Source organism: Lithobates pipiens, unplaced genomic scaffold (assembly GCF_037356315.1).
Source record: "Lithobates pipiens isolate NorthernLeopardFrog02 unplaced genomic scaffold, aLitPip1_a1.2 Scaffold_28, whole genome shotgun sequence".
Lineage (NCBI taxonomy): Eukaryota > Metazoa > Chordata > Amphibia > Anura > Ranidae > Lithobates > Lithobates pipiens.
In genome coordinates, this window is record NW_027507789.1 from 182,323,952 (window position 1) to 182,345,959 (window position 22,008).

Here is a 22,008-nt window from a genome sequence, read left to right on the forward strand (position 1 = left end):
AAAGTGTCATTTCTTCAGTGTTGTCACATGAAAAGATTTTTGAAAAATATTTACAAAAATGTGAGGGGTGTACTCACGTTTTTGAGATACTGTATATATGATATATGCTGGTCACCGGATTGAATGAAGTAATGTCCATGGTGGGGAAACTGGCACATTGGGCAACACTTTCTTCCTGCAGTGTGATGGTCAGACACGATGAGATCATACATGAGGAAGTGAAAACCAGCAAACAGGACCATATAAATGACATTCATTCAGGAAATCGGTGACAATGTTGATATGTAGACTGGAGATACCAATCGCAGCCGGGCCTCAGTTTAGCATATTCACATCAGTGAGCCTAGGTTCACACTGAGAGCGGGAATAAAATTGTGCGAGTTCAGTTGAAATTCCCACATGTCATTCCCGACCAGGCATGTACTGGCCATTGAGACTACAGGGAGTTTCCCGGTGGGCCGATGGCTCAGTGGGCCAGTTTCAGTGACAAAGTAATGGATGCACAGCTTGCCCTCAACATCACGCAGTGATGTGAGAAAGATGAGAAAAATACAGAGGAGAATAAGTGAAATAATTAAAAAGGGGTTAGTGAGGACTCCTTATGTTTTGCTACTTATGTTTTTTTTGCACAATTATGTATAGTTTTATATACTGTTTTTGTGCTTGTTTTCAAAATTAAAGTGGGCTGGTATGGATGAAGTCCAGGGCCAAATTTTTGTCCCAGTCCAGCCCTGTTCCCGACTTCGGGGGTGATTTCAGAGACTTCTGTGCGGGTTGCTGCACAGATGTCAATGAAAATCGCACCCCGAAGTCGCCAAAAAGCAGCACAGAAACTACTTTTGGGAATCGGTGCGGTGCCGCAAATGCGACGTCGCACCCATTCAGACAGTGGCATTGCTGCAGATTTGGCATGCGATTTGACACGTTAAATCGCATGCCAAATGGTTCCAATGTGTACCAGGGCTGAAGAGCATTTTTTTCACAATAGATTCCCTTAATTTGCATAGATTTCCTCTCACTTACTTCCTGTTTGGCTATGGGGCAGGAAGTGAAGGGAAATCTCTGCAATGGGACAGGGATGGTAAAAAAAACAAACGGACAGGGGCTATAACCCTACCTTACTCTTTCCAAAATGAAAAAAAAAAAGTTGCCTATAGTTCTACTTTAAGCACAAATTTCTGATAATTTTATGGAGAGGACTAAGAAGATATAACCATGCCAATAGTGCAGCTGAAAACGTATAGCACAGTGAGGAAGGTTTGTGGTCCAGGATGATAGTATAGTCAAAATTAGAAGTGGCGCCCCCCCCCCCCCCCCCAGTTGCAGAATGCCGGCCGCGCGCATACCGGAAGCAGCATGAACGCTTTATGGGGGCGCTAGACTAATTTGCCTCTCAGCCCAGTCCACCCCATAAGAATGGCGCTTCACTAACCGCAAAGTGTGGGCGGGGACTCTTTCCATGCTGCCCCCCTGCAAAGTGCTGCCCTAGGCCTGGGCCTTGTCTGCCTAGGCCAGGATACAGCGTTGGGACACACCCCTTGCCACGCCCCCTTAGAGAAAAATTCTACAAAAAAAAAGCTATTCGTTAAAGCCACAAGTGCTTTTATTTATTTATTTTTTAACCACTATTATTCCTTTATACTGGCTTTATATATTTATATTGGTTTTTGAAATGTACAAATGCAGCAATTTAGAAATTGGATAAAATGTTTAACACTGGGAAACACTTTTTGAAATATAAAAAGTGCATTTTATATACAACTATATAGCTCAGACCAAAAGGAGGGGCAAATGAGGAGGAAAGAGGGACTTTGTTCCAAATTGGGGACAGTCCCTTGAAATCAGGGACACTTGGGAGCTTACGGGTAAAGGGAAGCCAGGAGCAAAGTTTGGGAGTTATGAAAATAAAGAACCTTTTAATTTTTAGCACTTCTTTTCAAAAACTTCAGCCAGTGTCCAGGATTTGCCTACACCTTTATATGGCTGACTTGGAGGGCTGTGTGCATACCTCCCAACTTTTTGATATGGGAATGAGGGACACCTATCGGCAAAAGTATGCAGGCATAGGACACACCCCTTGCCACGCCCCTTAAAGGAGAGTTGTACAAAAAAATAAGATTGGTTAAACCCACAAGGGTATTTTTTTACCACTACTATTCCTTTATATTGGCTTTTAGAATTTAGAAATGCAGCAATTTAGAAATCAGATGAGAGGTTTAGCGCTGGAAAACACTTTTTGATAGATAAAAAGTTCATTTTATATACAAGTATATAGATCAGACCAAAATGAGGGACAAATGAGGGGCAGAGGGACATTGCTCCAAATCAGGGACAGTCCCTCGGAATCGGGGGTAAGTTGGGAGCTATGCTGTGTGCCACCCTTGACCACCACCTTGGGCGTAGTGGCCTGTGACTCACGGAAATGTTGATCATAACGAATGACGAATGTTCTTCATATGGTCTCCTGCTCTGTAGAGATATACAAAAAATTATTGCTATTAATATAAACCCCAAAAAAATATTTTGGGGGTTTCTGACCCTTTTGAATAGAGAAGTCGCAAAACCATTCGAGAGATGAGGCTTCCCAATCTGGTCACCTCTCTGCATCTCCCTGCCTAGGCGTTCCCCTCCCCCCAGTCTCGCTTACTAACAGCTACAGGAAGATGAGACTTGGAACGGAAACCCACAGGGAGGGGAAGAAGCAACTGACACCTGCAGGAGAGCTACTAATGTTCATACCAAATAACTAACATAGAGCTTTATAGAGAGATCATGCCGAAGAGAAGCTTTGCCAAGCTGCAAACTTTTCCCGACTGCACCTTGGTTATCTCTCGAAACAGGTTCAGGGCTCGCTGTTTTATGATTGGCTGGCAATCAACACAGCCAGTATAAAATGGTAACTTTGGCCATACATTTGCAATTTTAGTAATGTGTCCCTATGTAAACATAGCTCCCAACTGTCTCTGATTTGGAGCAATGTCCCTCTGTCCCTCTTTCCTCCTCATTTGTCCCTCATTTTGGGCTGATCTTTATAATTGTATATAAAATGCACTTTTTATTTTTCAAAAAGTGTTTCCCAGTGCTAAACCTTTCATCCAAATTCTAAATTGCCGCATTTGTAAATTTGAACAGCCAATATAAAGGAATAGTATTGGTAAAAAAAAAAGCCCTTGTGGGTTTAATGAACTTTTTTTTTTTTGGTTATTTCTCCTTAAATGTATTATTGTTCAAAGATTTTTATGAGACATTTTAGGTACATCAGTAATTAAGAGGAGAAAAGAATCCCTGCCAACATTCAAATGGACCAAGCTTCCTAAATGTATTATTTTATATGCAAGTAGTGCCGGGGCAAGATCATCTAGAGCCCAGGGCAAATATGCCAAACTGCACCCCCCCCCCCCCCCCCAAAAAAAAGTATGAGCATTGTGTGTAAGCAGAATCCCCCCCCCCCCCAAAAAAAAAATTGCCCATTAATCTGCATGCTTACCCCCTAAGCATATATTACCCCTCCAAATACTAAATCTGCTGAAATCCCCTCTGCCAGCACAAATCCTTTGATGCCCTCGCCCCCCCACCCCACCAAGCACAAATCCTCCCTCTCTCTAAGGCTCGATTCACATCTATGCATGTTGCTTTTGAGTGTTTTTGCAGTGCTTTTTGCGGTGCTTGTCGCGTTTTTGGACACGCGTTTTTACCGCGATTTTGCCGCGTTTTGCGGGTTTTTTTTTTTTTTTTTTTTCACTGTGGTTGCTTATCAACCAGATATATACAGTGAAAAAAATGAAAAAAAATACGCAAAATGCAAATCACGGCAAAATCGCGGTAAGAACATTTCCGCAAAATGCATCAAAAAACGCGTTGGTGTGAATCAAGCCTAAATTCCCCCCCCCTTCAAAAAAAAGGGAAAAAATCACTTCCCCTAGCACAGATCTTCTACCCCTTATGTTTCCCCTACAAGCACAAATACTCTTCCCCCAACTCTTCCAAATCCTCCCCCCCCCCAAATCATCCCTACTAGCACAACCCTCCCCCCCCCCCAGAGAGAAAATTAATTTCCCAGCACAAATCCCCCCCCCCCCCCCCCTACTGCCATATCACCTCTTCTAGCACAACCCACCCAAATCCCCACCTCCAAACTCCTTGCAGTGTTCCCCCCCCCCCCCACCTCAAATGATACCACGGTGCCCATGGAAGCCACCCCTTATGCCCACCCCTTGTCCCGGCCCTGAGTGTGAGTACAGTGGGACCTTGGATTATGAGCATAATTTGTTCCAGAAGAATGCTTATAATCCAAAGCACTTGCATATGAAAGCGAGTTTCTCCATAGGAGTCGATGGAAACTCAGATAATTTGTTCCACAGTGACTGCTGTTGTATGCAGTACCACATGTGGCCAGAGGTGGGGGGCGCCGGAGACACTCCGAGACCGTTCTGGTGCACTCTGAATGTCTCTGAGCCTCTCTGAGCATCTGAGATGCTCGGAGAGGCTCAGAGAAGCTCGGGAACGGAGTGTTTCAGAGTGTCTCTGAGCGGCTCCAAGTGCATCTGAGCAGCTCCTAGTGTCACCAGCACCCCCTCTGGCCAAATGTGGTGCTGCACACCAAATTGGTTCGAATCAATCCTGTTCATCTTGCCAGACAATGCTCGCAAACAGAGTCAGGATTTTTGAAAAATAGCTTGTATTGCGAAATGCTCCTAAAACGTGTTACTCGCAATCCTAGGTATTACCTTACCTGCATTTGGCTTATGCTGGCCATACATGGCTCAAATTTCAACAGATTTTAGCAGGAATTGGTCGGAATTTGAGATGTGGGTGGCCATGTTGGCACCATCTGGCTTGGCAAACTTTGACATGTAAATCAAAAGAGCCAAGCAGAATATTCTTGTCCAAATCAGAGGCAGTCACTGTTTGGTTATTCTGGCAGCCGCTGGAGGAGCAGCTATTAAAGCACAATACTTGGCAGGGAGAATCCTCCATCCATGCTTTTACCGTGGCTGGAATAGAGTATACATTTCTCTGTGCGAGGCCGAAGGAGAGAGATCTTGTATGGCTCAGCCTCTTGCAGTCCCTGTACAGCAGAGCTTAGACTGGAATTGGGAGGAGCAGTACAAAGAGCCAATTAGTTGTACTGCAGTGCTTATGCTAACCAGGAACATGATAATAGTAGGAAAGAGAAGAGTGGCAGAGAGATGAGCTCAGCATTGTACTGCTTCTCCTTTCACTGTCCAGTTACAGGGTGGGGAACGGACAAGATATCAAGTGTTACATAACTGCACAAGAGGAAAATCGGGTCTCCTGCCCTTCCAGACAGGGCTGTGTGGCCCAGCTGTATACATTTTAGGACTGGATGGAAAGAAATCCAAAACCTTTGGTAGATAAAGTGTGTGTGTGTATATATGTATGTGTATGTATGTATGTGTGTATGTGTGTGTGTATGTATATATGTGTGTGTATATATATATATATATATGTGTGTGTGTATATATATATATATATATATATATATATATATATATATATATATATATATATATATATATATATATATATGTATGTGTGTGTGTGTGTGTGTGTGTGTGTGTGTATATATATATATATATATATATATATATATATATATATATATATATAAATATAAGAGAGAGATAAGTGGTTATAGAAAAGAATCGCCCCCTTTTAAAATAAGCACATTTTTGTTGCTTTGCAGCCTGAAATGATGACACACTGTTTTTGTTTTATCCAGCTGTATTTACTTATAACATCCAAGTGAAAGATATAACACCAACATATCAGAAAAAAAAAAAAATTCCTGAGTTGGAAAAAGGATCACCCCCTTAAGAACCACCTTTTTGCTTTAATTACAGCCTTTAGTCTGTTGGGATGTGTGTCTACTAACATTCCACATCTAGACTTTACAATATTTGACCACTCTTTTTTGCAGAACTGCTTAAAGCGAAGGTCCGCCCACCTCTGCAAAAATGAACTGGTTGCAGACCAGCCGCCGCAGTTTCACTGCGGCAGAATGGCACGGCTGTGTGAAATGACGTTACCTTACATTGCTTCGCCTTTTGGCCACTAAGGGGTGCATGCCTCGTGTGACCGGAGCTGATTCGAGTGCCCTTCGGGCGCGATGACCGCCAGGAACCTGCGATCTCTCGTGACAGAGCGAGAACTCTCAGGGGAGAGGAGACAGATCATGTGTTCATACTAAGTAGGAACAACGATATCTCTCTCTCTCTCTCTCTCCTCCTAGACAGTCCCATCCCCCTACAGTTAGAACACACTGAGGGAACACAGTTAACCCCTTCCCTGTCAGTGACATTTTACACAGTAATCAGTGCATTTTTATAGCTGTATAATTGTCAATGGTCCCAAAAATGTGTCAAAAGTGTTAAATTTGTCTGCTGCAATATTGCAGTTCTGATAAAAATCGCAGATCGCCGCTATTACTAGTATTCCCTATTTGTAGTCACTATAACTTTTGCGTACCACATAAGCACTTACTGTTGTTGGTTGGTATGGGATCAAATACAAATTTTACTCACTAAACTGCAGCTCAGTTTATAACATTTGTATTGTGTGCTTTTTTGGTTAATATTTTGTCTCCAGCATTTAAAATACACTTATGATAACAATTCTAGACCCTTCATTTCTTTGTACGTGGGCAAACTTTCAAAATCTGGAAGGGAGCAAATAATAATGTTCCCCACTGTATTTCTGTAACCTTGTGAAGATATGTTGAAGTAAAAGGAATTTGCATACTGGAGATGGTACCCCATTTTCTTTGATACATTATTGGTGGATTATTGGGGGTCCACTGCTGATGCATCTCCATTTGTTGGACTTAGACACGGGCGGAGTGATTCACCCTTGATCTCTATTTTTTTCTTTTTCTTTTTTTATGTAAAGGTTTGCAAGAGTTTGGCTTTAAATATGAACATGTTTACGGGTTAACAAAAGGATTTTCAACTATTAGTCAGACACACCCTATTTGATTGCCCCCTCCATGGCATTAGAGGCAACCTACAGACATCTGAAACTGGCTAGAGGGCACATATCAATGAGTAGCATAACCCTAGATGCATAGCTCCCAACTGTCCCTGATTTGGAGGGGCTGTCCCTGATTTAGAGCAATGTCCCTCTGTCCCTCTTTCCTCCTCATTTGTCCCTCATTTTGGTCTGATCTATAGAGATGTATATAAAATGCACTTTTTATCTATCAAAAAGTGTTTTCCAGTGCTAAACCTTTCATCTGATTTCTAAATTGCTGCATTTGTAAATTTCAAAAGCCAATATAAAGGAATAGCAGTGGTAAAAAAAAAAACACATCTTGTTTTTTTGTACAATTCTCCTTTAGAGGGGCGTGGCAGGGGGTGTGTCCTATGCCTGCATACTTTTGCTGATAGGTGTCCCTCATTCCCATCTCAAAAAGTTGGGAGGTATGTAGTTCTACCTCTTCATATCCCTGACAAAGGGGTCCTGCATGGCTCCGAAACGTTGCACTTGTCTCTGTGATGTGATCTCGCTGCAATAAAAGCCCTTGGATGGTGATTGTAGATCCATGGTGTTCTAGTGTACACTTTCTAGATATACCTATGGATGCTTGGTCCTGGCAATGGCCGATACACATTTGGCACCCCCTGTATTGTGGATTTTATCAACTGAACCTGTGATATAAGGCCTAAAACCTTATCATGGACTCAAGGAAGATACAAGCATGGCAATGTAACAGTAGTTCTGCGGTGGAGATTGGAAAATGTGTGCCATCCAATCTCATGGATGCATGTAGCTGAAGAGGTTTTATGTAAAGGTTCTGTCCATGACACTGTTGTCTGTTTTCAGGAAGCGATGAATCTCCCTCCAGATAAGATCAGCGTTCTCCGGCAGTATGACCAAGACAAGAAATGGGAGCTGGTGTGTGATCAGGTAAGTGGGACTTCTGTGTAGACATTATGCTCCACTATGTTGTCTTCATAAGATCTGCAGCAAGTGTATAAATGTATGGTTCAGCTTTTCGTGTTACCCCCAGGGCTGTCTTAATGTATGGGCACCCTTGGGCACTTTCCCGGGGCATGGAGGCCCCATGATAATCTTGCATTACCTCATACTTGCCAACTGTCCTGGATTTGCTGGGATGGTCACACTTTTTACTAGGCTTTTCCAAGGATGTACTATGTCCTCCTGATCCCAGTATCTTGCCCTCCTGATCCCCCCCTTGTACTTTGCCTTTCTGCCTCCCCCTTTTACTGTGCCCTTTTGTTGATTCGTGTTTGATTTATGGCAGGTTTTCTTATTGTTTAAAATCAATTTTATTGAAAGTACTAATAATTGTATGTTTAAATTCTATCAACTATTTATACTTTATTCTTGAGAGTGGTGTGTAAATTGGGGCAGGCTGTGCCCAAGTGCATTGCTTTGCCCAGGGGCCCATGATGCTATTAAGACAGCCCTGGTTACCACCTGTGCATGCCTTAACACAGATCTGTTTTATCAGGAAAGGTTCCAGGTGAAGAACCCACCAGCCACCTACATCCATAAACTGAGAAGCTATGTGGACACGGGTGGAATCAGCCGGAAGGTAAGCTACGACAGAAGGATGTCTAAAGCAATCTCTGCAGTCATGTGCAAATGATGTTCAGGAAAGTGAAAAGATGAGTTCTGAGCATAGACCTGCACTGTATTTGTCATAATGACCCCTTATATAGGTTTAAAGAGACAACTGGGACAATAGTGAGTGCACCATTCTGTTGTCAAACAGCACATCTAGCTAATATTTTTTGAGTATCTGAATTTCCCTTCTCTTTGCTTAGTAAAAATGAAACTGTAACCATACAGAATATACCTTTCAACAATTTTATGTAATCTTCGAGCTAGACACTAAGGTGGACGACAACAAAAAGAATCCTCGGGTATGGATAGTGGAGCTGGATCCCATATTATACTTAAAAGTCTTTAGGAGGTACATAGATTTACATACATTATATTGTCAAGTTTTTACACGCACATGAACTTTAAGCCCCATACACACTATCAGATTTTCTGCTGATTTTTGTATTCAGATTTACCAAAACCATGTAGTGGAAGGGCCTGCCTGATTACATACAATTTGAAACTCCTAAGGTTTGACCTCATATTATATGGTTTTGATAAATTTTAGGACAAAAATCATCAGAAAATCTGATAGTGTGTATGGGGGCTTAAGGCTGTAGCATTCAATATTGAGTTGGCCCACCCTTTGCAGCTATAATAGCTTCAACTCTTCTGGGAAGGCGGTTCACAAGGTTTAGCAGCATGTCTATGGGAATGCTTGACCATTCTTCCAGAAGCGCATTTGTGGGGTCAGGCGCTGATGTTGGAAGGCCTGGCTCACCGTCTCCGCTCTAATTCATCCCAAAGGTGTTCTATCAGGTTGAGCTCAGGACTCTGTGAAGGCCAGTCAAGTTCCTCCACCCCAAACTCGCTAATCCATGTCTTTATGGACCTTGCTTTGTTCTCTGGTCCAAATCATTTGGTGGAGGGGGAATTATGGTGTGGGGTTGTTTATCAGGGGTTGGGCTTGGCCCCTTAGTTCCAGTGAAGGGAACCCTTAAGGTGTTGGCGTACCAAGAAATTTTGGACAATTTCATGCTCCCAACTTTCTGAGAACAGTTTGGGGATGGCCCCTATCTAATCCAACATGACTGCGCACCAGTGCATAAAGCAAGGTCCATAAAGACATGGATGAGCGAGTTTGGCTGACCTCACAAATGCTCTTCTGGAAGAATGGTCAAACATTCCCATAGACACACTCCTAAACCTTGTGGACAGCCTTCCCAAAAGAGTTGAAGCTGTTATAGCTGTAAAGGCTGGGCCAACTCAATATTGAACCCTACGGACGTAGACTGGGATGTTTGTGAGCCCGTAAAGGCAGGCGCCCCAATATTTTTTACAATATAGTGTACCTTTCAACAATTATGTAATCTTCAAGCGAGACACTAGGTGGACTACAACCAGTCTGGAAAAGAATCCAGGGGTATGAATAGTGGAGCTGGATCCATACTTAAAAGTCCTTAGGAGGTAAATGGATTTACATGGATCCTGTTGAAGGAAATAAGGGCAGCTCCTAGAACAAAGTTCAGTAAACCTTTACAAAATGCCCATAAATATATTGTATATATTTAGGAGCACCAATAGAAGAATTGTTTCATCACCATTTGAAACTAGGGAAAAGCCTGCTGATAGCTTGTTTAAAGTGACAGCCACTTAGATCTATGTTTACTATCCTCAAACTGGAGTTGAAGGTTGCAAAAGCTTGTTGTTCACACAGCTCTATTACAAGCTGAAGCCGTGTGAACAAGGCCTTAGAGATATAAGAAATTAATCTGGTTTAGCCCTCCAGCATCTACTATCAAACTTTAAAATGCCAGTTCTGGTCAAAGTGACCCTGTAATATATTTAAGGGCTCGTTCACACGTGCTCTACTTTCTCGAGCGATCTGCGCCTTCTCACCACCACCCCTTGACCCTTTAACCCATTGCACATGGTTGCAGGGCACTTGTAGTGCAGCCCTATTCGCTTTAATGGATTGTGTTTGGTGGGTGTCAAGCATTTCAAAAGCGTCAGGGATTGTGATGCCCACTGTGCTTCAAGGTCATGACATGCGTGCACCCCCGGCCATTGCCTCTGCAGCTTAAGGGAGTAGTGGTTGGGGATGTTACGGCATGTCTCAACTTTGGAGATTTACCACCCCCAACCTCCCCTGGAAATGAGCCCCAAAGGAGAAAGGAAGATCTATGACCTAACCTATGTGAATGTCTTCATTTTAGTTCAAGAGAAGAGTTCAAGAATCCACACAGGTTCTAAGAGAACTAGAGATCTCCTTACGGACCAATCACATTGGGTAAGTGTTGTATTCTAACATTATAGAAAACTTCGGCCCTTCCACTGAATCCTTTGTTTGTATTGCATGGGTTTAGACACGTCCGCTTCACACTAAAGCTGGCCATATGCATGAATGAGAGAAATGACTGAAATTTTCCTAAGCGATGTGGATGGATGAATCTGCATTGCCGGCTATTGTTTTCGGACAGCCAGCACACAAGGTGATTGGATGCAGGCACTGTTTGGTCAAGAATTTTCCACCCAGCTCCTTGGATGACAGTCAATTGAAAAAATTGTCTTTTGTCCAGCCAGGTGGTGCCAACAGGGCCACTGATGGAACAGATTTCAGCTGATTCAGCAGGAATCACAAATAGCCAAATAAATGGGACTTTATTGGTACCAAAAAACAACATTGAGCAGATTAAAAACATACTTTTTATTCAATAAATAAAAGATAAAATCATACTTTACATACATGCTTTTTTACGTACGTGTAGATGCTTGTGACAAATACGCTATATATGAACTCCTTTTGCTTTACAGACATTTTACTGTGTATTTTAAAGTGTTACTGAAGGTTCATTTTTTAATTAACATAACATGTTATACTCGCCTGCTCTGTGTAATGGTATTGCACAGAGTAGCTCCGATCCTCCTCTTCTCAGGTCCTTCGCTGGTGATCTTTGCTCCTCCAATTTTTGTGTGTCCCCATAGCAAACATGATGCATGCTCGCTCCTGAGCTGTGTCACTATAGAGCCACACTCCATAGACACACACAGCGGGACTTAGCCCTGTCCCCCCCCCCCCCCCACTTCCTCCACACTGCATTTGATTGACGACAGCAGGAGCCATTGGCGCCTGCTGCTGCTCGAGTCCCCGTGTGAAGGGGAAGAGCAGGGAGAAGAGATGCAGCCATGCACAACGCTGGATTTCTTGTTCCCTCTCTTCCCCTTCACACAGGGAAGGAGGGGGAGTGGGGGGGGGCAGAAAGATCTAAAACATTTTTTTATCTTAATGCAAGGAATGCATTCATGTAAAAAACATTTTTAGCCTTAGTATCACTTTAACAATAGCTTAAATGATGCAGGACATAATCTTGTTACATATGGGCGCTTTGCTATAGTAGCTGCTCCTCCATAAGACCTCTCCAATGCACGGAGTAGGGGTATTATGGTTCGACGCATTTTGAAATCCGCTTAATTAGGTGGACACAGGTAATAGTATGTACATTAAGCCCTTGACCGTGATATAACACAAATATTCAGCCCCAATGCACTGGGCTTTTTGTTGCCCCTTTTTTGTTTTTGTGTTGGGAGCACAGCGCACTCCCAGCACCACGACTGGGGTCTCATCGAGAGCCCCCTGGTGGTGTAATAATGATCAGGACCTGAAACTCACGATTCTGGGTCACCTGTTTGGCTACCACAGTGATCAGTCACTGTGAAGCCTACCCCTGTGTTTCTTTCAGTGAATGAAGAGGAAAGATACAATGTATCTTTGTCTCTCCTTACAGAGAAGAGTCAAAGTGTGTGTAAAAAAATAAATACAAAAATTATTTAAAAAATATGAGAACAAATACTCAGTGTCAAGGTTAGTATATTTTGGGCAGGATTTTTTTTTAAATTGGTGTCAGTGTGTTTAAAGCGGGGTTCCACCCTAAAGTGGAACTTCCGCTGATCGGAACCCTCCCCCCCTCCGGTGTCACAATTGGCACCTTTCAGGGGGGAGCGGGGTGCAGATACCTGTCAAAGACAGGTATTTACACCCACTTCCGGGCATAGACTCCCACGGGAGTCTATGCCTCTTCCTGTCCCTGCGCGCTGTCTGCTGGGACACACACGGGTCCCAGTGACAGCGCGGACAATTCCTATTGCACTGCGCAACTCGCGCATGCGCAGTAGGGAACCGGGAAGTGAAGCCGCAGCGTTTGATTCCCTCACCTAGAATGGTGGCGGCAGCAGCCGAGAGCCGAGCGATCGATCGGCCTCGGCTGCCGGCATCGCTGGACCCCGAGACAGGTGAGTGTCCATTTATTAAAAGTCAGCAGCTGCAGTATTTGTAGCTGCTGGCTTTTAATTTTTTTTCCACAGTGAAATCCCGCTTTAAGGTAGGACAAAAAAAAAGCAAAATACGCACTATTGTTTCTTGGCTGTACTATGGGTACAAACGTACACGTAGGTGGTATCGCTGCGATCCTCAGGAGCAGGAGATTTTTTTTTGGGCTGTTTTTTGGTGGTAGGTTATAGTAGTAACAAGAAATATACAGCTTAATAAAAAAAAAATAAAAAAAAAAATACTTTATTTCACCATTTTGAGGCAACGTTCCTTTGATAATAAAAAAAAATAAAAATCAGGAGATATCCATTACCATTTACCACCAAATGAAAGGCCAATTTGTCCTGAAAAAATAAATAAATAAATAAAAAGGTACAATTCACCTGTACAAAGTAGTTTTGATGATCTTTACGGTTTTATGAACACATGCAAAATTATGCTTAGGCATTAAGATGTGTTTTACTTGGGCATGAAGGACTTAAAGCTTGGATGTGCACCGAGTGCCGCAAGCCAATAGCTAAAAACAAAAAACGTCTCTCCTTGGGGCTGCAGGGTGCGATATGAGATGTCAGAATTCTGTCTTTTAGAACATGTTCCACCGAGCGGTAGCGGTCAGGCACTATTTTTAGCACTAAAATGCCTGAAAAGAGCCTTCAGTGTGAAAGGGGTCTTAGTGTAATGAGCCCTATGGAGACCACTGCTGTATTCCAGCACTGGTCAGCATCCAGATCAATATAGTTCTCCTCCTCATATGTGCTCCCCATGTCTCAGCATCAACAAAATGTCAGCGGGAATCGATCTGTGTATGGTCAGTTTAAAATTATGACTTGAAACTTGAAGTGCGATAATATCCCAGTTCTAATTCTTTTAAATGATGCTTCTGCTATACATACAGTTTACAGGATACTAAAAGTGAGAGAAAAATGAGGAAGAAGTTTAGAAAGTTTGCAATAATTTTTTCTAGACTACTTTTGGATGACATTTATTTAAAATAAATCACCAGCTTTCACTCAGCTAAGCTCAGACTGTTGTCTAGGACTGCTTAGTGTTTCATTTTTTTTCTAGCCTAGAGATCTTTTCATTGGCTTGAGAGCTTGTTTACATCATAGTGCGTGCATTTGTGCAAACATTACATGTGCTATGTGTTGGCATGTGTGTTTTTTTTTTTTTGTTTTTTTTTTTGCACTGCCATGCACTAAACTAGGGGTCTCCAAAATGTTGAAACAAAGGGCCAGTTTACTGCTCTTCAAATTTTAGGGGGGGGTCGGACTGTGGCCAGTAGGAGTAGACCATACCAAAGGATTGGTGGCCAGTGGGAGTAAAAAAAAAAATACATCATTGGTGTCGGAGGAGGAATAGTCTCCCCATCTCTTATGCAAGTGGGAGAAATAGCGCCCCATTGTTGGTGAGTGGGAGGAATAGTACCCCATTGTTGGTATCAGTGGAAGGAACAGTGCCGCAAGGGCAAGCAAAGGTCCATATCTCGCTCCCGGGCCGCAGTTTGGTGACCCCTGCACTAGACCATACTGCAATGCAGCAATAACATGGATTGCAGTGAATTTTGTTTAACGTTTTTTATTTTTATTTTTTTAATTCTCCATCAATGTCAACAAGGTTACATACGTGTAAAAAGCCACACATAATGATACACAGTGAACATTCCATATTAACAGCTGGAATACATGATACACAATCTCGCTGATTATTGTTGTACTAGAAAACCAAGGAGGTGGGTATACCTTTCACCTATAGATGAAATGTAATACCGCAGCGGGTTTATCTGTTCTCTGGCAAAGTCATATTCCTGAAATCCAAGTTTTCCATCAGTTTATAAGCAATTAAATCAATAACCGAAGGAAGGGGCTAAAGGGAATAAACCTAGGGTATAAAACCAGGGGTAAACATTCCCTATAGCAAGGGTAAATTATACTGGGGAGGGATGGGGGTGAAACACTGGCCAGGGAAATGGAAAGGTCGGTCTAAGATGGGGGTAGACTGTGCTATTTCTGTTCTCTGCAGCTAGTTGCATTGCTAATGAGCTGTGCAAAAAATGCAACGTGTACTTTTTTTTCTTTTTTTTTTTAAGCCCAACACGGCAGGTGTGACCAAGCCCTAAAGAATTCTCCAGTTTTGTGCCTGTGTGAAGTATTAAAGCTGAGCCAAATTCATGTTTTTGAAGTATTTTTTCTGATAAAACAAGTGTGAATATTTTCAGTTGGTCTTGTGTTTCTTGTCCAAGATGGTGTAAAGCTCCTTTGTTCTATTCACAGGTGGGTGGAAGAGTTCCTGAGTCCAGAGGTTGGTGGCCTTGAAGCTCTAGTGGAGTATTTGTCCTATGCTCAGTGCTCCTTCCCGTAAGTCATCTAAACAATTACATACAAGACTTTTTTTTTCTCAGAAAATAGGTACAGCAACTCAATCATGACCCCCCAAAACCCCCCTCCCCACACGCACTCTTCAAACCGCATCAAATAGTAGGTGTGGTCAAATTTCACTTACAGTGGGAGGGTCTTAAAGGGGCAATAAATGCCAGGAGTGAATTACGTGTTACTAGTTTGGGAAAGGGGGTTACATACAGCCTGCAGAGTTCAGGGGTGCGCTATGTACAGAGTGCAGAGTTCAGGGGTGCACTACACAGTCTTCTTCCACAGCCTCTTATTTCTGTATTCCTCATCCACATCTCACTTTCACCCCTCTTCAGCTCTGACCTCTCCACTGCCCCCATCTTCTCCCAAACTCCTTAAAAGCTCCACTGTCTTCCACATGTTTACTTTTGTTGCTGTATTAAGCTGAAGCACCCAGTCAGCTCTAGTACTTCCCCATGTACTGTAGTTGGCTTCGCCTCTGACGCTTGCGGGGAGATCATCCAGGGCGTATTGGCATCTGTACTGTATCCCAGGCACCTGCATCTCCCTTGCCCCCATCCTGCACTCAGTGAAAGCCACTCAGGATATCATATCTGAGGGAGCCATTGGAAAATAAGCTGCCACTTGTAAACACAGAAGCCAGACTTCTGTGTTTACAAGTGATAGTGATGAGCAGGGAGCAGAGGGCCTGAGCCAGAGCTAGTGGAACTGAGTTCCACCAAGTTCTAGCTGGAAAAAAAAGCCCTGATTACATATACTCTGTGTGCAGTTACAGTAGATGCAGATGTCATGGCTGTCTAGATATAAGTCTTGCCCAGCCATTTCCATGTTTCCGATTGTTTTGATATCTCTGTATACTGTATAATTGATGTCTCGTGCATTTCATGTCTACTCTTGTCTTACTCTTGTCTCAGTTTGACGGTCTCTAAATTCTCTCTTCATTCCAGGTTAGATGTGGAGAGTTCAGACAATGGAACCCCTGAGAAATCAAAATCTTTGCAGAGGTCAATGGAGGATATTAACAAAAGCAGCACATCTTCTCCTGCAACCATTCCTTCACGTGCCCGCAACCTGACCACCAAGTAAGCCATATGTGACGATACACGGGACCGTCACTTGATTTCAGGGTATTCCTTCCCTTCTTGAGCACCAGTAGGTCATCCCTACATAGCCACAGACTCAATACCAGCTCATATAGCTTCTTACAAACCTTTGTCTGCTAGGATAACCTTTCCACAGCTATAACTACACAATGGGGATTATTTACGAAAGGCGAGTCCACTTTGCACTGAAAGTGCACTTGGAAGTGCAGTCGTTGTAGATCTGAGGGGAAGATCTGAAATGAGGGGAAGCTCTGCTGATTTTATCATCCAATCATGTGCAAGCTAAAATACTGTTTTTTATTTTCCTTGCATGTGCTCCTCAGATCTACAGCGACTGCACTTGAAAGTGCACTTGTAGTGCTAAATGGACTTGCCTTTTCGTAAATAACCCCCAATGTGTTGTATTTTGTTCTGGTTTGTATTTGTTTTGCATCATGCTTTTCATTTTTATTTGATTATAGACTTACTATTGAGGAACAGAACCTCTTGTTGGGAATCACCTTCTCTACAACATAACTGAAATTAGTCCATTGCAAACAGGGATAAAAATCGATTAGTAGCATGATATTACAATGACCTTGGTAGTTTTTTGCTCTGAGTGAACCTGCCAGGATGGAAAAAAAACAGCTGCCCGTGCTGAAGGTTTTTTAAAAATGCATTCTTCTTTCTAAACTGGCCATGCATGGTTTGAATTTCGGTAATTTCATGTTGATATCAGCCAAAATGTTGACAAACTTCAATCTGAAAATTGAAGGAGCAGGACGGAAAACTGTTGGCCAAATAGTGGCTGCATCCTTATCAGATACAGTCGCTGTTCGGGTATTCTGACAGGTGTGGTAGCAACGGCTGTGAAAATACAGTATCTGGCAGGCGAGATTTCCTCCATTCACACTGTTTAGTGTAGATAGGGGAATGCATTTATGGGACTGAAGGAGAGAAATCTTCACATGTATGGCTACAGATCTGACTGGATCTCTAGTGATCAGTGGATCACTGTACATTAGTGCTCCTTTCACATGTTTATTAAAGAGATTTCTTTGTGCAGGGTAAACAAAAGAAATCCAACAGATTCCTCGATTTATACTAAACAGTGTGGCTGGAAGCATCTCCTCTACTGACTATTGTATTGCGACAGCCGGGTCCAGCTGTCAGAATATCCGAACGGTGCTTGCAGTCGATTGGCTGAAATTCTTGATTGAACAATCTACTTTTGTCAAATGGGGTGATGTCGACAAGGGCGCACCCGATGACTCGAGTTTTATGCTCCCAAAATTATCAGCCAAAATACAAGCCATGTATGGCAGCCATAAGTTTTGACTCTTTAATGCCTTTGTACTGCTGGCCATGTTGTCTGATTGGTGTCAAGAAATCCCTAACTAGCTAATTTAATGTGTTCCCTAACAGATACAACTTTTACAACCGTGCTACAATGAGGAACTCTCGGCACGCTAACATGAAGGATGATGTACACGTGTGTATCATGTGCTTACGGGCAATCATGAACTACCAGGTTTGTACCAGGAAAGCTTTAAAGAGGAAGTAAACTATCTCACTCTGATGCTTCTTTTCATTTAGTCCATTATAATAAGTAATTATCAGACTATAGCCACTGTAATCCAGCCCAAATCGCATATTACTTACTGTTTAAAGAAACTTTAAAAATCTTGTTTCCAGGGGTTAGGCAGCGCCATCTTAAGTATTGTTTTCTGAGTCCACAGTGGAGTGTATTTCCGCCCTTAAATTGAGCACTTCCTGTACTGTTAACCAAGCCTCCATTTTTTAATCCAACGTTTCTATGGCAACCCTGCTTTCCCTGTTCTTAGCTTACTTGTTTATTTCATAGTATTTACTTGTGCCGATGTCTAATGTTTGCCTTTGTCAGACTTATCGGCTTCAGCTGATAAGACTGCAGTAATGGCCAAGTTTAGACTGTATGTGAGGTCACATGGTGTGTAGGAGGAAGCTCTGAATGATTCTGAAGTCTCCTGGGAGTTCAGTGGTGTGCCGTAGGAAGTCCTGATAACAACAGATAGATAAGCACATAGAGAGTGTGCCGTAAATCAGGGGAGATCTGGGCATGATCAGTGACTTCATTCTACAGAACAAAAAGGATTACAACAATACTAAGCAAGTAAGGAGATATCTACAAGCAGTGTTCATTAGGGTTTTTTATGCTGATTTACATGGAACAAAGTTGTGGGGGAGGGTTTACAACCACTTTAAGTGATTGCATTGCCGTTGGCTAGCTGAGAAGAATAGAATAGAAAAGTTCAGGCCTCTCCATCAGCCATGGTGTAACAAAGAAATAGCATTTTCCTTTTACATACACTAGAACAATGTAATGAAGTTATAATTTTTTGACATACGAGGAACAAAATTACAGGGAGGATTTGAGGTTTCCCAGAAATTTGATCCATCAGTCAGACGCATGTAAGCACAACCTTGGGACAAATATCTGAATCTATCGTCTTTTGAAAAGTGAAGTGAGGTGGGTTTGGGAGTTTTTATATAGACTGCTCAAAAAAAATGAAAGGAACACTTTTTAATTAGAGTATAGCATCAAGTCAATTAAACGCATGGGTTATTGATCTGGCCAGTTAAAGTGGGGTGCCCCTAAAAAAAATAAAATAAAAGTCAGCAGCTATACAAATACTGCAGCTGCTGACTTTTAATAATCGGACACTTACCTGTCCCAGGGCTCAGCGATGCGGGGGAACGAAGCCCCCCACTCGTTCCCCGCTCCGCTCGCGGCGCCGTCATTTGTACTGTGGGCACCCGGCTGTGGCTTCACAGCCGGGCACCCACTGCGCAGGGCGCGGTGATACGCCGTACAGTCATCTGGGACACGTAACAGGTCCCAGATGACTGTGCGGCGTGAGGGGAAGTGACGTCACCAGCCGAGGAAAGGAAGAAGGCAGACTACGAGGGACCCCCTAGCAACAGGTATTTAGAGGTGAGAAATAAATAATTGGAAAAAAAATTTTTTTAATTTTTTCTTTTTTTTAAAGATTTTTAATAACTTTTTTATTTTTTGGTGGCAACACCACTTTAAGTAGCAGAGGAGGTTGTTAATCAATTTCAGCTGCTTTGGTGTTAAGAAATTTACAGGTGCACTAGATGGGCAACAATGAGATGACCTCCAAAACAGGAATGGTATTACAGATGGAGGCCACTGACATTATTTTTCCCTACTCATCTCTTCTGACTGTTTTTCACTAGTTTTGCATTTGGCTAGGATCAGTGTCACTACTGGTAGCATGAGGCGAAACTTGGACCATCTAGAGCAGTGATCATCAACCCTGTCAACCTATACGGTTTAGGAGATATTTGCCCGAAGACAGGCACCGCTGTCTACAGCGTGCAGGTGCACTGAGCGTGGCATCGTCAATGACGAAGATGCCGCGAGTGTCGGCTCCCATGCGCATGCGTGGGAGTGACGTCATCACGGCTTCGCCGAATGACAGCGGCGGGGCTGCAAGACCCCACCGAGAAGATGGATGCGCCGGACTACAGGGGACAGCGGTGACTTCGCTGGCTCCTGTGTCAGGTAAGTGACACATAATGGGCTACTATGCGATGCATAGTAGTCCATTATGCTTTGCCTTTGCAGGGAATGAAAGAGGAAGTAAACTCATCAGGGTTTACTTCCTCTTTAAGTTCTCATAGTAAAACCAAGGAAGCTTGGACTTAGTTCTGAAGTGTATCAATGCTTTACTAAACAGGGAAAAATCTGCACATACAAAACTGTAGGATGTACAAAACAACACAACTTATAGCTTACAAAATATGCCTACAAATATTAGCATGTATAATATGTACACATTAAGTAAACTAAACAGTTACTCAACTTAGAGGTCAAGATGTCCTTCATAGTTCCTTGCTCAGAGTCCAACTCACAAAAGCGTCTCCAAAGTTATCCATCTGCTTTATTTACATATCAATGGAGGGGGAAGGGCCTCTGTAAACATATGCTGTTACTAAATCTAACTCTATATTAGTGCAATAAAGTCACTATACAAATGGCCATAGCAACACAGATGCAGACTCGAATACTGCAATCGCTGAGCAGAAAATGATATCACCTGTGATGTATTTCAGTTATCTTGCAAACCTGGCCTGTTAGTGGGCCCTGAGGACAGGGTTGATGACCACTGATCTAGAGGATGCACAGGCAGTCCCACTCCTCCACAATGGCATTAGGGAGATTCCAGGAGACAGGCAGTTACTCTAGGAGACCCATCAGCAGGACAAGTTCCTGCTCCTTTATGAAAGGAGGAACAGGATGAGCACTGCCAGAGCCCTACAAAATGACCTCTAGTAGTCCACTGGTGTGATTGTCTCTGACCAAACAATCAGAAACAAACTTCATGAGGGTGGTCTGAGTGCCCAATGTCCTCTAGTGGGCCCTGTGCTCATTGCCCGGCGCCGTGGACCTTGATTGGCATTTGCCATTGAACACCAGAATTGGCAGGTCTGCCACAGGCGCCCTGTGCTTTTAAAGATGAGAGTGGGTTCACCCTGAGCACATGTGACAAACATGAAAGGGTCTGAAGAAGCTGTGGAGAATGTTATGCTACCTATAGCATCGTTCAGCATGATTCGTTTGGTGGTGGGTCAGTGATGGTCTGGGGAGGCATATCCATGGAGGGACACACAGACCTCTACAGGCTAGACAGTGGCACCCTGACTGCCTTTAGGTATCCAGATAAAATCCTTGGACCCATTGTCAGACCCTATGCTGGTGCAGTGGACCCTGGGTTCCTCCTGGTGCACGACGATGCCCAGCCTCATGTGGCAAGACTATGCGGTCAGTTCCTGGAGGATGAAGGAATTGATGATATTAAAGCGGAGCTCCACCCTAAAGTGGAACTTCCGCTCATTGGAACCCTCCCCCCCTCCGGTGCCACAATTGGCACCTTTCAGGGGGGAGGGGGGTGCAGATACCTGTATAGTACAGGTATTTGCACCCACTTGCGGCATAGATAGCCGCAGATTCTGCGCGTATTTACGCCACTTCCTGCAGGTCCCCCGATGTCTGCTGGGGAAACACAAGGATCCCAGAGACAGCGGAGACCATCCTTATTGCGCAGCGCGACTCGCGCATGTGCAGTAGGGAACCGACAAGTGAAGCCTGCAATGCTTCACTTCCTGATTCTCATACCGAAGATGGCGGCGCGCGCTGAGCGGGTAAGTGTCCATATTTTAAAAGTCAGCAGCTGCAGTATTTGTAGCTGCTGACTTTTAAAAACAAAAAACAGCAGAACTCCCGCTTTAAATGGCCCCATTGCCTTACCTAAATCCAATAGAACACCTCTAGGACATTAAGTATCGGTCCATCCCACTGCACCAGGTTGCACCTAAATCTGTTTAGGAGCTTAGTGATGCCCTGGCCCAGATCTGGGAGGAAATGTCCCGGGACACCATCTGTCGTCTCATTAGGAGCATGCTCCGACGTTGTCAGGCATGCATACAAGCACGTGGTGGCCACACAAACTACTGAGTACCATTTTGAGATGCTGCAATGAAATTTCAGCAAAATGGTCTAGCCTGCTGCACCATTTTTCCACTTTGATTTTCAGGGTGTCTTTGAATTCAGCCCTCTGTAGGTTGATCATTTTCATTT

The 22,008-nt window shown here is 43.3% G+C and overlaps 1 protein-coding gene across 2 annotated transcripts in view; it reads left to right on the forward strand.

Moving 5' to 3' along the window:
- FMNL1 (formin like 1) overlaps window positions 1-22,008 on the forward strand; it is a 124,799-nt gene that overhangs the window by 28,411 nt on the left and 74,380 nt on the right. For both annotated transcript variants that reach the window (XM_077460069.1, XM_077460070.1), the window contains exons 2-7: window positions 7,843-7,926; window positions 8,495-8,578; window positions 10,806-10,879; window positions 15,187-15,270; window positions 16,230-16,364; window positions 17,790-17,895. In XM_077460069.1, coding sequence (XP_077316195.1) covers window positions 7,843-7,926; window positions 8,495-8,578; window positions 10,806-10,879; window positions 15,187-15,270; window positions 16,230-16,364; window positions 17,790-17,895 — 567 coding nt within the window. The remainder of the gene's footprint in view (window positions 1-7,842; window positions 7,927-8,494; window positions 8,579-10,805; window positions 10,880-15,186; window positions 15,271-16,229; window positions 16,365-17,789; window positions 17,896-22,008) is intronic.